General features: G+C 57.6%; 1 protein-coding gene across 1 annotated transcript in view; it reads right to left on the bottom strand.

Annotated features, from left to right (window-relative positions):
- Positions 1-7,866: 7,866 nt before the first annotated feature.
- The window catches only part of EFNA2 (ephrin A2), a 39,527-nt gene continuing 32,979 nt past the window's right edge, over positions 7,867-14,414 (bottom strand). Inside the window, exons 2-4 of the mRNA XM_036399598.2 lie at positions 13,943-14,232; positions 11,344-11,409; positions 7,867-10,204 (exon numbers count right to left, since the gene is read on the bottom strand). Of these exons, the coding sequence (XP_036255491.1) occupies positions 10,083-10,204; positions 11,344-11,409; positions 13,943-14,232 (478 nt within the window). The 3' untranslated portion in view covers positions 7,867-10,082. The remainder of the gene's footprint in view (positions 10,205-11,343; positions 11,410-13,942; positions 14,233-14,414) is intronic.

Here is a 14,414-nt window from a genome sequence, read left to right as displayed (position 1 = left end):
GAGAGGCCCCAGGTGAGAACAGGGTGTCCCCAGAGCACTGTGCACAGGACAGAGCCCACTCCATGCCGTGGATCCCTGGATCCCAGGGATTGTGTTTGCCAGAGCCACTGCTCAGTTCCTGGAGTTTGCTGGGCTGGGATTTTTTGACCAGGAGCTGCCTCGAGCAGGCTCTGGCCTGAGGAAAAGGAGGTCTCTGGGTGAATCAGCATTTCCGAGCTGTGCCAGGCATCCCAAATCCCTGCTCTCCATTAGCACCTAATAAAAACGCAGCTAATTATGAATTAGCGCAGGATGAAAATATTTTGGTTTCTGCTCCCCGGGAGCTGCTCAAACCCCTCGGCCAATTTGGAGCGAAGGATGGACAGGATCCCTCGGCCCCAGGGCCAGCGAGGGGGGACAGAGCTGGAGGCACCCAGAGATGGGAGAATGCAGAGCTGGGGCACCCAGAACCCAGGGCAGAGCTGGGGGCATCCAGGACCCAGGGCAGAGTTGGGGGCACCCAGAGCTGGGAGAATGCAGAAATGGGGGCACCCAGAGTGAGCTGGGGGCACCCAGAGTGAGCTGGGAGAATGCAGAGTTGGGGGCACCCAGAGCTGGGAGAATGCAGAGCTGGGGACACCCAGAACCCAGGGCAGAGCCGGGGGCACACAAAGTTGGGGACACTCAGAATCTGGGGAGCCACCATGGCTGCACTGCACGAGGGATCCTTCCACGAGGGATCCTTCCACGAGGGCGCCCTGCACGAGGCACGTTGGGATCAGCAGCATCCCCAGCATGAGCAGATGCTGCCCACACCGGCTGTGTGAAGGGCACAGCGGCTGCCCCGGTGCCGCAGCCCTTGCCCAGCGTGGCCCTTTTGGGGTCCCGAAGCCTCCTGGGCTCCCTGGGCCACCAGGAGCAGCCCCAGGCCGGCACCGGCTGGGCTCGGCCGAGCTCGGAGCTCGTTGTGGATTCACGGCACTCCCCGGCACAAATGGGTTTAAACTACCTTAAGTGTTTCAGCAGGGAACTGGCGCTGGCGGTGTAACACTGTATTACCACAGCATTAGGAGTGAAGTATTGATCCTAATCCCCTGGTTCAAAAATAGGATTATCAGAAGGGGAGGGGAGGAAAGGAGGGAGGGGGTGCGGGAGGATCCCCGTCCCCAGGCCCCGGAGACCCGGACCCCGCGGTGGGGGGAGAGGTCGGGGCACGGCGGTGGCACCGGGGCGATCAGGGCGGTATCCAGGTATCCCTCAGCCCTGGAATGGCTGCGTGCCCCCGGATCCAGCCGCACCCCTCGGGGATTTGCCCACCCCGAGCTCTTTGGGAGGGGGCTCGGGGTGAGCGGGAGCTGCCGCCGCGGGGCTTCTCCTCCCCAAAGCGCCTCGGGGGGCAGCGACCGTGGCAGGAGCGGTTCCGTCTGGCTGTGTCCAACATTCCCATTCCCGTGAAAAGCCATCTCCCCGCCCGATCGATTGCCACGCCGGGGCTCCTCATGGATTGATTGATTGACCGATGGAGCGAACCCATGGCTTGGAGAATTCCCCTTGCTGCCCCTCCTGTTACTTCTTTACCTTCTGGAGCTGGGCGAGGGGGGAGCAGGGGCCGCCGTGGGGCACAGGGGGATGGGGAGGCTGCGAGAAGTGGGGTTACAACAGGGTTACACCGAGGAGTGGGGTGGTACAAGGAGCAGGTGACACCGGGGGGCCGCTGCCGTGCCCCCAGATCACCCCAGGGCTGATGGCGCTGGTCACTCAGTGATGATGGGGAGTGGATTCCCTGGATTCCCTGGATTCCCTGGGGTGTGTCCCACTTCCCGGGGTCCGGGGCAAACATCTGGAGCCGTCTCCTTACTATAGATTAATGTACATGGCAGAGGCTGGGCAGGGATCGGGGCTCTTCTGTGCGGGAGTAAGGGAGGGTCTGTGCAGCCCCCAGCCCACCCTGCCTCGTCCATCCCAGCCCCGCTTTTCCTTCAGCCCCCTCGGCACCGGAGCCGGTCCCAGGGTGACCCCCCCGCCCCTCCCCGGCCACGGCCTCTCCCCGCCTGGCTGACTCTCCATACAGTTCCCATTTCGCTCCTAATCTCCTCTCTTAGTTTTTAATCCCCTCTCTCCTCCCAGGCTGCCTTTCCCTGTCCTCCCTCGCCTCCTCTCCTTTCCCTCTCCCTTCGCCTCCCCCCTCCCCGCAAGACAAATTACCCTTAATGATATGCTGAAGGCCATGACACCCATGTTGTCTCTTTGTCATCCTTCGCGGTGCAGCGTGAAAAGATAATACAAACCGCGGCACTTATCTACAATTGAGCGCCAAGACAACCTGCTAATCCCTTAATAACGCGGCGCCGGCCCCACGGCTGCGCTCCCGCCGCTGAATGCCAAATCGGCCAAATCGCCGCCGCTGCCAGCGCCCGCGGCCCGGCTCGGGGTGCCCCGGGTCCCCGCGGGGCCGTGGTGCCGCTAAACGGGGGGAAAAACTCGGTGCTGGAGCCCGAAAGTTGCGGGGAGAGGGTGGGAGATGGGCATGGCAGAGGATGGGGGGATAATCAGCCGTTGATGGGTGCAAAAGGCTGCGGAGATGGGGGGAAAATCTCGATAAATGGGTTAAAAAGGATGGGGATCATTGAGTGGCAGAGGATGGGGGGAAATCCCCACCTAAAAGGTTGGGGGGAGATGGGGGAAAAGCCTCGATTAATGGGCAAAAAAGGATGGGGAGATGGGGGAAAAACCTCGATTAATGGGCAAAAAAGGATGGGGAGATGGGATCATTGAGTGGCAGAGGATAGGGGAAAATCCCTACCTAAAAGGTTGGGGAGGTGGGAGAAAAAACTCGATAAATGGGTAAAAAATGATGGGGAGATGAGATCGTCAAGTGGCAAAGGATAAGGGGATAATTATCAATAAATTTATGCAAAAGGATGAGGAGATGGGATCACTGAGTGGCAGAGGATGTGGGGAAAATCTTCAATAAATGGACCTAAAATACTGAGGGGGTGGGGGGAAAATCTCAATAAATGGACCCAAAAAGAGGCACTGACGGGATCATGAAGTGATGGAGGACTGGGGAGTGGGATGGGGAATTCTCAGTCAACGGGTGCAAAAAGTTGGGAAGATGGGGGAAAGTCCTCAATTAATGCATGAAAAAGATGGAGAGATGAGATCACTGAGTGGCAGAGGATGGGGCAAAATCCTCATGAATGGATCCAAAGGATGCAGTGGTAGGAGAGGTGAGTGGGAGCATGGGGCGGGTACCAGCTCCGAGGGGGAAGAGGCCGGATCCCCGTGGGCCCTTCCTGATTCTGCTGGTGCCCATGGAAAACCCATCTGAGAATGGCTGGTCCCTGTCCAGCTGCAACCTGCAGGACATCTGGGCACATCTGGGCATCCCAGAGGGGTTTGTGCCTGGATCCCAGCTGTAGGCTCAGCGACATCCCTGCAGACCTCACCCCCAACCTGCTGGTGTCCCGTCCCAGATGGCCAATCCCAGCACAGACTCGAGGTGCACCAACATCTGGGCACATCTGGGCATCCCAGAGCGGTTACACTCAATGCCCATCCCAGAAATCCCATGGGAGAACGAGCGTGGCTGCACCCAGCGCGTGACAGCAGTGCTGAGGACACCGGGTGGCACCGGGACGCCCCACACTGCCCGGGCAGACAGACAAGAATTGCCACTCAATTTCCGGCTCCCTTTCCCACCCCCTCTGTGATTTACCTCTCCCCAGAGGAGCCCAAAAGCTGTAAACACACTTTTATTTGTCAGTCGTGTCCCCGCAGCCGCGCGGCTGTTGGGAGGGTAATAAATGATTCCGGTCCTCTTGGCTTGATGATGTCGGGATTAGGAGCCCTACATATTTTATGGAAACCTCTACATGATCTTCCTTGATAAATCATTTAAATAGGAGTGTCTTTTCTTGGTGTGGGATATAAAATATTTACTGGAGCGGGTGAAGGCTGTTCATCCGTGTTTACCCTCCCGCTTCCCAGCCCGGCTCTGGTGACAAACAGCTCAGCCCTTCACCAGCTCAATGGCACCTCGGCTGTGACACGGGGACGGGCTCCTTGGGCTTGAAAGCTGGGAATTTCGGGGATTTATGTGTTCCCCAAGTTGCGTTTTGCTGGAAAAAGAAGTGATTTTGGTGCAGCATCAGAACACCCTCCCCGTAGCACCCACCAGCCCCATGCCAGGGTGTGTTTGCCATGCCATGACCAGACCCAGGCAGCAAAACCAGGATTGCTGCAAGGACAGGAGCTCACCGAGGGGAATTTTTGGGACCAATACATCCCCTCAGCTGCATTTCGTTGCAATAAGTGATTTCGGTCCAGGACCCAGAGCATCCTCCCTGCAGCACCAGGGAATGTTTTCCACCAGCTCCAACCTGCAACCTCGGGTTTTCTCCAGCATCTCCCGCATTCCCGGGATCTGATCCCCACATCCCTGCCCACCTCATCCTCACCTCATCCCCCACCTCCACCCCCGGCAGCCTCGGCGGCAGCGTCCTGCTCCCTCCTCCATTAGCATTCATCGCAATTCTTTTCATTTGTTACCTGGCAGGGGAATGAAAACACGTTGTTCCCCGCAGCGGGGGGTTTCCTACGGCGAGCCCCAACTTTTCAATCATTCCTTGGCAGCGCCGTGGCAGAGCGCGGCCCCCCCGCCCCCCGGGCAGGAGCCGGCGCTATTAAAAGGCTCACCCAGGGGCATGTATTTTCCATAAGACGCCGTGTACATGCTGTGCAACATTCAGGAGGATCATGCTGGAGCAATTGGTCCGGATATAATGCCGGTTACCTTGCGAGAGAGCAGCTCCGAGGGGAATGGATGCTCCGCTCCGCGCCTGGGGGAGAAATCGCTCCCTGCAAAGCTCGGGGGGTTGTGGTGGGGATGATCAGCGCCGCTCAGGTCCGTGCCTGCCGCCAGCCAAACTGGGCTTGGAGTGCGGGAAAAGGCACAGGGAAGGCGGCCTGGGGGTGGGTGAGACGCAGTGACCTCCCGAGGTGCCCTCGCCCATGGGGTACTGGGAAGAAATCCTTCCCTGTGAAGGTGGTGAGGCCCTGGAATGGATGTCCCAGAGAAGCTGTGGCTGTTCCTGTATCCCTGGAAGTGTCCAAGGCCAGGCTGGATGGGACTTGGAGCAACCTGGGATAGCGAGTGGAAGATGTGCCTGCCCATGGCAGGGGTGGAATGAGATCGGCTTTAATGCCCCTTCCCACACAAACCATTCTGGGATTTGCTGAATCGATGATTCCCAGGAATCCTCCAGGGACGGGGGGCTGCAGCAGCCTCTGTCCACCCCTCCACCACCCTCCCTCCTCTCCCCGCGCCCCCTCCTCTCCCCGGGCTGGGGGGAATCGAACAAAACCGAATGTCCAGCGGCCTGAAAAGTTCCATTTCCTGCCCCGCGGAGGGAGCGGCCACGGCTGAGCACAATTACACACCCGGCTGGGCCGGCTCCTGCAAATCGATGGCCACAAAGGGCCGGGGCTCCGGCACCCTGCCTCCCGCAGCATCCCCGGGCACGGCCCCGCATCCCCATCGGCCGCAGGGAGCGGCTGGGAGCCGCCGCTGTGCGCTCGCCTCCCCGCTCTCCTCTGCCGCGCTGGTTCCATAAATCATCTCCCGCTCTGGGATTCTCCAGGTGCTCCGCAGCTGGCAGCTTGTTCCAGGAGCGTTCCTGCTTGTACCGCTTGTACCTATCAGGAGATAAGGACGGGAGGAGAGCGATGGCCGGGCAGGCGGGGAGGGGACGGCGGTGACAGCCGGAGCGGACGCGGGGCCAGGAGGGAAATCCCGCATCCCCTGCGAGCTGGATCGGGGCAGGAGCCGCCGCCGGAGCTGCTGGAGGGACGTGGCAGAGCCCGGGAGGTGCCGGTGAGCCCGCGGGGAGCACACGGTGCGCGGGGTGTGGTGGTCCCTGCGTGGGACGGGACAGGGGGACAAAGGGATGAGCCCCGCAGCCCTGTGCAATGCTCAGAGGGGGCTGGTGGCCACTGTGCCAGCCTCGGTGGCCACTGTGGCAATCTCAGTGGCCTCTGTGCCAATCTCAGCGGCCTCTGTGCCACTTCCATCCAGGAGCATGAGCCCTGCAGCACCCACCAGCCCCGGTGCAGGCACAATGCCCTGGGGGACCCAGGGTGGCAAAGGGACAGCCTGGCCTCTGGGAATTCATTTCAATGGAGAAAATTGAAGCTGGACGTTGGAGAAAAAATTATTTTCATTCCAGGATGTTCCCAACTCCTTGCTCTGCCTCGAGCAGCCCTGGGGAGGGTTTGGTCTCCTCCTGTGGCACACAGTGGCCATGGTTGCCCTGAGCCACAGTGGCTTCCCTGCTGGAACAGGCACCTCTGTGGCACAAAGTGGGAAAATGCCTCTGGAAAGTCCAGCAAGGATGGGTGAACATCCTTGCCTGGCTGAACATCCCTGGAGTGAGGACCAGGAGAGGGAGGGAGCTGGGGACCATCCTGAGCCTCCTCACGGTGCAAACCTGGACCACAACACCGGGACTGGGGGAGCTGCACCCTCTGTGCTCTCCACAGCTGGAATGTTGCACCAGGTGGGATATTCCACGGGCCAGCAGAACACAGAGCACCCACTGCCTCCAGGGGATTAAATTAAAAAAAAACCCTGATTAATGCTGAAATGCTGAAAGGAGCAGCAGGAGCAGAGACCTTGCAATGGTGCACTCCAGGATCATCATAGGGTCCTGGTGCCTTTGCTCTGGAGCAAGGGGGGAGCAGGATGGCATCTCCCAGCCTGACTCCATGGAATCGGCCCCAGTTATCAGCTGGAATGACTCAGCTCCACTCCTGCTCTGATATTGCTGCAATGGGGATCCCGCAGCCCAACAGGATCCAGCACACGGAGCATCGAGGCCCAGCCCAGCTCTCCATCACCACCACTCCTCACATCAAACCTCGATGCCTCTGCAGAAGAGACGGGCTCTAAATGATCCCATTCAGGCCCTAAAGCCCCACGACTCCATTAATGAATTACTAACGATGATCCGTCTCAGCCTTGCGCCTGCCCGTTCGCTATTTTTACCTCCCTATTTCCAACTCCCAGCATTGAAAAAATCATGAGCCGGGTCTCAGAAAACCTCCTGAGTGGGTCTAAAAACTCATTTTTTTGGTCAATCCCTGCCAGGCTCTTTTGCTGGTGGTTCCCTCTGACGGAGCAGCGGTGACGGCGGAGCTGGAGGTGGCACCCACGTCCCCGGTGGTGGGTGGCATCTCTCCCGCTCCTGGCACACATATGGCCTTTATTAAAAAGCAAAATTAGTCTTTCACCCTCTGGTGGCAAAACTTCAGAGCTCGGATCAGCTGTGGGAGCCTCAATTAATTACCAGCGGGTTGTTCCTATTGCTGCTAATTATGCTGGAATAGGCATAAAATGCCAGGAAGGAGCACGGGCTGCTCCAAAAAAGTTTAGGATTTAAGAAAAGAAAGAGCAGAGGCAGAGGATGCTCGTGATGCCAACTCAAAAAAGCCTGTCCTGGCTTTGGTGGCCTGCCAGGATGTCACCTGTTGGTGTCTTATTCCTGGGGAAACTGAGGCAGTGGCAGGTGAGGAGCCGGGGCTGCGGGAGCTGCCAGCCCCGAGCGCCCACCCGCCAGGCAGCCTCGCCTCCTATAATTAAGTACTATCAACAATTGCACATTAATTAATTTAATATCCATTATTATTAATTAACAGGGTAATTAAGTCCTTCCTGTAATTAACACACCACCCAGCAGAGAGGTCTGGCTGCAGAGCCCTGGGGTACCAAGGGAAAGGGAGCAAGGATGGACCCCCTGGAGCCGGAGCCCTCTGGGGACACAACCCTGGCCACCCCCGCAGAGGGGACACGGAGCCGCACGTGGAGAGGGAAAAGTGATTCCTCAAAAGCAAGGGCCTCACACGACATTTATTTGTATTTTATTATAAAAAAATACAGAATCCAAATGGGGGGTGAGAGATCCGGTTACCATCAGCACGACGTCGAGGACGAAAGCGGAAATGTCGAAGGACGGAGCGAGGCGCGACGGGGACCAGCACAGGGGGGACAGCGCCGAGGGCAGGGGGGGCTGCTCCAGGGGACCCCCAGCCCTCCCCCACCGCTGCCTCCGTCCTTCCACTCTCCCACAGTCGCTGTACACAATATAGATATTTATATATATAATCTATATATATATAAAACACAGACCGAAGGCCAGGCGGGTGCTGCCGGCTCCGCGTCGGAGCCCAGCGGGTGCCCCCTGCATCCCCCCCCCCATAAACACAATGCTTTTGTCACCTTCGGGAACCACGACCTGGTCTGGACACACGGGACAGGGACAGGGACGGCAGGGAATGCGATTTTTTTTTTTTTAATTATGTGGGGTTTTTTTTTTTTTTGTAATTTTCTTTTTTTTTTGTAAATTTTTTTCTTTTTTTTTTTTTTTGGATGGTCGGGATGAGCTTATTGCAAGATTCCAGCTTCCTAGTCTAAAAAATAAAAATAAAATAAAAATAAGATAAACCCTTCCATAAAATCCATTCTCAACAATACATAAAAAAAAACGCTCACAGTATAGCGCTGTATGTACAGGGACAGAGCCCCCCCGGCCCCCACTGCGGGATCCACTCGGAATGGGGGGGCTCCAGCCAGGTCTGAGCCCATCTCTGGCATCCCCCGGGACCACCGACCACCCCTGGCTTCTGTGGGATGGGCGCAGGACCTCCCCAAGGTGGGACAGCCCCAGATTTAAGGCGAGGAGGGGTCAGACCCCAGGGCTGCGGGGTGACCCCTCCCTGGGGATCTGCCACCCCTGGGGTCACGGCCAACCTCGGATTGGGGGTTTGAAGGGGGGGGGTTTCACTTATTAATGCAAAGGAAAAGGGGAAAAATCCCCAAGCCCAGCCCTGCAATGTCGGGGGACAATGGGGGAGCGCCAGGAAGGTCCCGCATGCGGTCACCGGCCCCCCCATGGGGGCTCCTGTACCCCCAAGGCATCGGGGGGACACGGAGCAGGCTGGAGGAGGAAAATCCATGGCACACACTCCTCCCACCTCAGTGCCAGCCAAACGCCCTCGGAGCGATGCCCACGGCTGGGCGAGCCCGGCCTGCCGGCTCCCAGCGCCCGGCGGTGCTCCCCGTGCCAGCCGGCCATTCCCGGCCTTCCCAGCGCCAGCCATCTGCAGTGCCAGCCCTTCCCAGTGCTCCCAGTGCCAGTCATCTTCAGTGCCAGCCGTCCCCGGTGCTCTCCGTGCCGGTGGCCGCTCGGTGCTCCCGGTGCTGGCCATTCCTGCTGCTCCTCGGGTGTCCCCGGTGCTCTCCTCGCTGGCCACTCGTGGCTCTCCCTATGCCATCCTCGGTGCTGCTGTGCTGCCCAGACATCCCCGGTGATGCTCCCTGGTGTCCCCAGGCCAGCTGTCCCCAGTGCTCTCCTTGGCTGCATCCAGTTTCCTTTGCTGCTCACGGAGCCTCCCGCGTGTCCCACGGGGACGCGGTGACATCCGTGGCACCAGCGGAGGGGACAGGGGTGCTCAGAGGGGGCTGTGTCCGTCCAGGCCCCCTCGTGCCTGGGCCAAGGGTGGCAGGTGCGGCTCTGTGACGTCCTGTGGCCGGGCTGGCAAGGAGTCCGTGCCCACGGGGCCGGTGGCACCATGGCTGTGTCCGGTGGTCCCGGTGGCTCTGCCCACGTTGGGGACAATGAGGGCTCAGCTGGGACTCGAGCCCGGCCCGTGCGGGTCAGTCTGGCACCAGGGGACCCGACGGGAACAACTCAACAAATAAAAAATAAAAATATTTTTTCTTTTAAAAAACCGAACAAAAACCAAAACAAACAAAAAATAAAAAACCAAAGGAGAAAAAAAACCCCAAACGGACGAGGACTCTGTATTTGGTCTAGAAATGTAAAAAGCAATGCCCCACCGGGACAGCCGGAGCTGCGGGGCAGGGATGGAAATTCGGGACCCATTCCCCGGGGACAGCCCAGCACCGCTCCCGGCGGGACGGCCGTGCCACGGCGGGGACTTCAGGCGGCGACACGACCCTCCCTGGGCACCATCCGGGCGATTCGGGATCCGTCCCCGGGCCGCTCCCGCCCCGCGGAGCCGCTCCCGGCGCGTCGGTGTCGGTGCTACGAGACCAGGAGCGTCCAGACGACCGGCACCACCGCCAGCGCCGCCGGCGGCACCCTGAGGCTGCAGCAGGAGTTGTTGCTGGTGAAAATGGGCTCCGGGGACTCGTACAGGGAATCGTCTGTGGAAAAGGAAGGAACAGAGGGAGGGTGAGCCGGTGGGATGGCTGCGGTCCGGGCTGGAAGCGGAGGCGCGGGGATGCTCGGCGCGCCGGGATTGGGATCTGGCAGCGTTCCCGCTGCTCACCCCTCCCCAGATCCCAGCTTCCACCCCCGGGATGCGACACGGGGACATCCAAGTGTGGCAGTGAGGGTGGGAATGCCGAGGGTGCTCCCCAGGCACAGGGCACGGCTCCTGCCCTTTTACTGGGATTAGGGAGCGCTGGACCCCGTGTCCCCGTGTGCCACACGGAGGTGACATTGTGCCCGGGGATGGATTCACTCGGGGCAGGGTCACCCCTTGCCCACAGCCTGGGGGGGACACACAGGACCCCATGCGGCTGCTCCCCAGCTCAGCTCGCTCCAGTTTGTCGCTGGATTATGGATTTTTATGGCAGGAAAAGCAGAGTCTGGTCCTGCCTGGGGATGCTCCAGTGCTCAACCCAGCTGATCCCCAATTCCAGAGCGTCCCTCGTGCCAGGATGAAGTTTCCAGACTCATTCCAGGGCCAGACCCAGTCAAGGGGTTCCCCCTCAGGGTCCTCCCACCACCCCCCAGGCCGAGCCTCTGTCCCCCTTCCCTTCTCTTCCCCTCTGCAAGCCAGAACAAAATCCCAATATTATTAAAATACTAAAAAATAATATCAGGAGAGATTTTTTTTCCCCCTCTCCTTCATCCTGAATGGAATGTGATGAGTTTTTACAGATGGTTCTGTTATGTTGGGTTTTATTTTAAAGCCACCAAAGGAAGGGAGGCGAGAGCCATCGGTTACCCAGTGACATTCCGCTGTCCCCAGGGAGAGCTGCTGCCATTTGCTAATTACACGTTAACAGGAGAAGAAAATTATTAATTTGTTTTTTTAAATGCCTGATTTATGCGAGTTGGAAAAGTAGCCACCGAGCAGGGATGATTATTGTTATTCATATTTTTTTTTTTCCCTGTGTTTCTGTCTAGACAGTGCTGAGATGGCCCCAACAGAGCTGAGGGGCTCTGTCCCCATCCCTGTCACCATCAGGGTGGTACCCAAAGGCCACCACTCGCTCCCAACCCACGGGGCAGGACCTGGGGACCCTCCCAGGGACCCCCCAAACCTCTCACTCACTTGTTGGCCGAACATAAACCTTCAGCTTCAGGCAGGGCCTGTCCACCGTGTTCGGGGGGGACGCGGCTGCAGGAGGAAAAGGGGACAAAGGGGGTGGATTGTGGGGACAGTGGCAAAACAAGGGTCAAGGCACTGAATAAAAATAATAAACACTGGGAGAAAGGGAGGAATGGCAGTAATTATTGGGGTGATACTTCCTCTTGGGATGAGAAAATGGGATTATTTTATATATAAAAAAGAGATTTAATTTTCTCTTTTTTTTAATTAAAGCAGGGGCTTTTCTACCCTTCCCTTTTCTTTTCCATTTTGGCACTTCACCCCATGGAGGGAAGGAAAAGGTGCTGAACTGAGCAGGACCATGAGCATCCCAACCCCTCCCTCCCAACTCCATTCCAGCCCCATCCCAGCTCCTCCAGGGCTGCTGCCAACCCTCCATGGGGGTGAGGTTTTTTTTACCCTCCAATTTTCTTTTCCTTTTTGGTGCTGCACCCCATGGGGGGGACGGAGAAAGTGCTGAAGTGAGAGGCACCACAGGCATCCCACAGCATCCTAACTCACAGAATCCCAACCTGCATCATCCCATCCCACAGCATCCCATCCTGCAGAATCCAAACCCACAGAATTCCATCCCACAGCATCCCATCCTGCAGAATTCCACCCCACAGCATCCAAACCCACAGAATTCCATCCCACAGCATCCAAACCCACAGAATTCCATCCCACAACATTAAACCCACAGAATTCCATCCCACAGCATCCCATCCTGCAGAATTCTATCCCAGAGAATCCCAACCCACAGAATTCCATCCCACAGCACCCTAACCCACAGCATCCCAATACACAGGATCCCATCCCACAACATCAAACCCATGGAATTCTATCCCACCGCATCCTAACCCACAGAATTCCATCCCACAGCATCCTGACCCACAGAATCCCATCCCACAGCATCAAACCCACAGAAACCCATCCCACAGCATCCTAACCCACAGCATTCCATCCCACAGCATCCTAACCCACAGCATTCCATCCCACAGCATCCCAAACCCACAGAATCCCATCCCACAGCATCCTAACCCACAGAATCCCATCCCACAGCATCCAAATCCACAGAATCCCATCCCACAGCATCCCAACCCACAGAATCCCATCCCACAGCATCCCAACACACAGAATCCCATCCCACAGCATCGAACCCACAGAATCCCATCCCACAGCATCCCAACCCACAGAATCCCATCCCACAGCATCCCAACACACAGAATCCCATCCCATCCTGCTGCATCCCAGCTCTATCCCCAGGGCCAGCGCTGCCCTTGACCCGCTCCAGAGGCACGAGCGTGTCCCAGTGCCGGCGGGTTAATGGATTCCAATCCGTGGGCTCGAGGAGGAGGTAATTTCTTTTCTTTCATGTCTGCTAAATACGGTTCCTCAAAGAGGCATAATTTCTAATGTTCCGCATGACGGGAATTCTAACCGGGTTAGCAATGATCAGCTTCCCATTTACTCCTGTGTAATCTCTCCCTAACGACATTAAAAAATAAAAAAAAATAAAATAAAATAAAAGCCGGGGAGGGGGGGGGTAGGGGGAAGAGACGCAGAGAGAGTTGTGGCCGCAGTTATTGCGCCGGTGACATTTTACGGGGGGAGAAGAGAGAAGGGGGGAAATGGTAATTTAATATAGATAAAAGGAACAAATTAAGTGGGCTGAAAACAGCTGCTTTAGGAAAAAGAGGAGGAATGATAAGGCGGAAGAGCGTGGCCGTGGCTCCGGAGAGGGCGGCGGGGTTGGGGTCGCGCTGCCTCGTTTGGGTTTGGGTTTTATCCCAGCACCTGCTCCCAGCACTGCTGGATTATTTTTCCAGTGGGCTCCTCTCCCCATCCTGTCCCTGTGGATGTTCTGGAAGTGGAAATTCCCTGCCTGGGAGCCCTCGTCCTGCAGCCAGCACTGGAGTTTCCTCCAGAGCAGGCCAGGCAGTTCAGGTTTGGGTGAGAAAGGGAGCCCAGATTCATGAGAACACAGGGATACATTGGAGAGCACAGGAACAGATGGGTGAGCACGGGAATTACATGTAAGAGCATGGAAATATATATGAGGATGGAAATTACATGGGAGAGCACAGGAATTACATGTGAGAACATGGGAATTACATGGGAGAGCTCAGGTTTATATGGGAGAGCACAGGAATTACATGGAGCAAAGAAATACAGAGGAGAGCAGGGGAATAGATGGGAGAGCACAGGAATTACATGTAAGAGCATGGAAATGCATGTGAGAGGATGGAAATTACATGGGAGAGCACAGGAATTACATGTGAGACCACATGAATATTTTTGAGAGCACAAGAGTACACAGGAGTTTATGGGAACACTGCATGGGGTTGGGGCCATTCCCAGTGCCATTTCCACTGGGATGAGACCAGTGCCTCTGGACAATCCTGGTCATTCTCATGCCCAGAGCTGCGACAACCCCAGCAAAGATTTCCATGGAACGTTTGCTTGCCGCGCCGCAGTTTGGGAGGATTCCGCACCACTTTGGGTCAACCAACACCAACCCAGCCACCAGGACCACCCCATCCCCACCTCCACCCCCACTCACAGATGTAGTAATACTCGTGGCCGGGTCGGAACTCGAAGCCCAGCGAGAAGGGGGTGAAGAGCTGGAACTTCTCGGAGAACTTGAGGGGCCCGTTGGGGGAGTCGGGGCGGTTGCACTCCCAGCGCTTGAAGCCGCGCTGCCGGTGGTCGCAGGACGCGTGGCCCTCGTAGTTGACCATGTAGAGGATGTACCTCTCCATCCGCTCCGGCAGCGGCTCCTCGTAGTGAGGGCAGTAGATGTCCAGGTAGTCGTTGATGCTCACCTCCACCGTGTAGTCCCCGCGGTGGAACCTGCGGAGGTGTTGGGGCAGAGGGTCACAAACTCGTTCTCGCTCATCTGGAGAACCCTCCCGGCATGGAATCGCACGGAGGTTTGGGTTGGGAGGGACCTTAGAGTTCATCCAGTCCCCGTGGGTGTTCTGGTTTTGTGCCCTGCGTGGTGTCCTGGGCTGGGACTCTGCCAAGCCGCTCTT

Source organism: Molothrus ater, chromosome 26 (genome assembly GCF_012460135.2).
Source record: "Molothrus ater isolate BHLD 08-10-18 breed brown headed cowbird chromosome 26, BPBGC_Mater_1.1, whole genome shotgun sequence".
Lineage (NCBI taxonomy): Eukaryota > Metazoa > Chordata > Aves > Passeriformes > Icteridae > Molothrus > Molothrus ater.
This window is presented reverse-complemented; position numbering and strand designations above follow the sequence as displayed.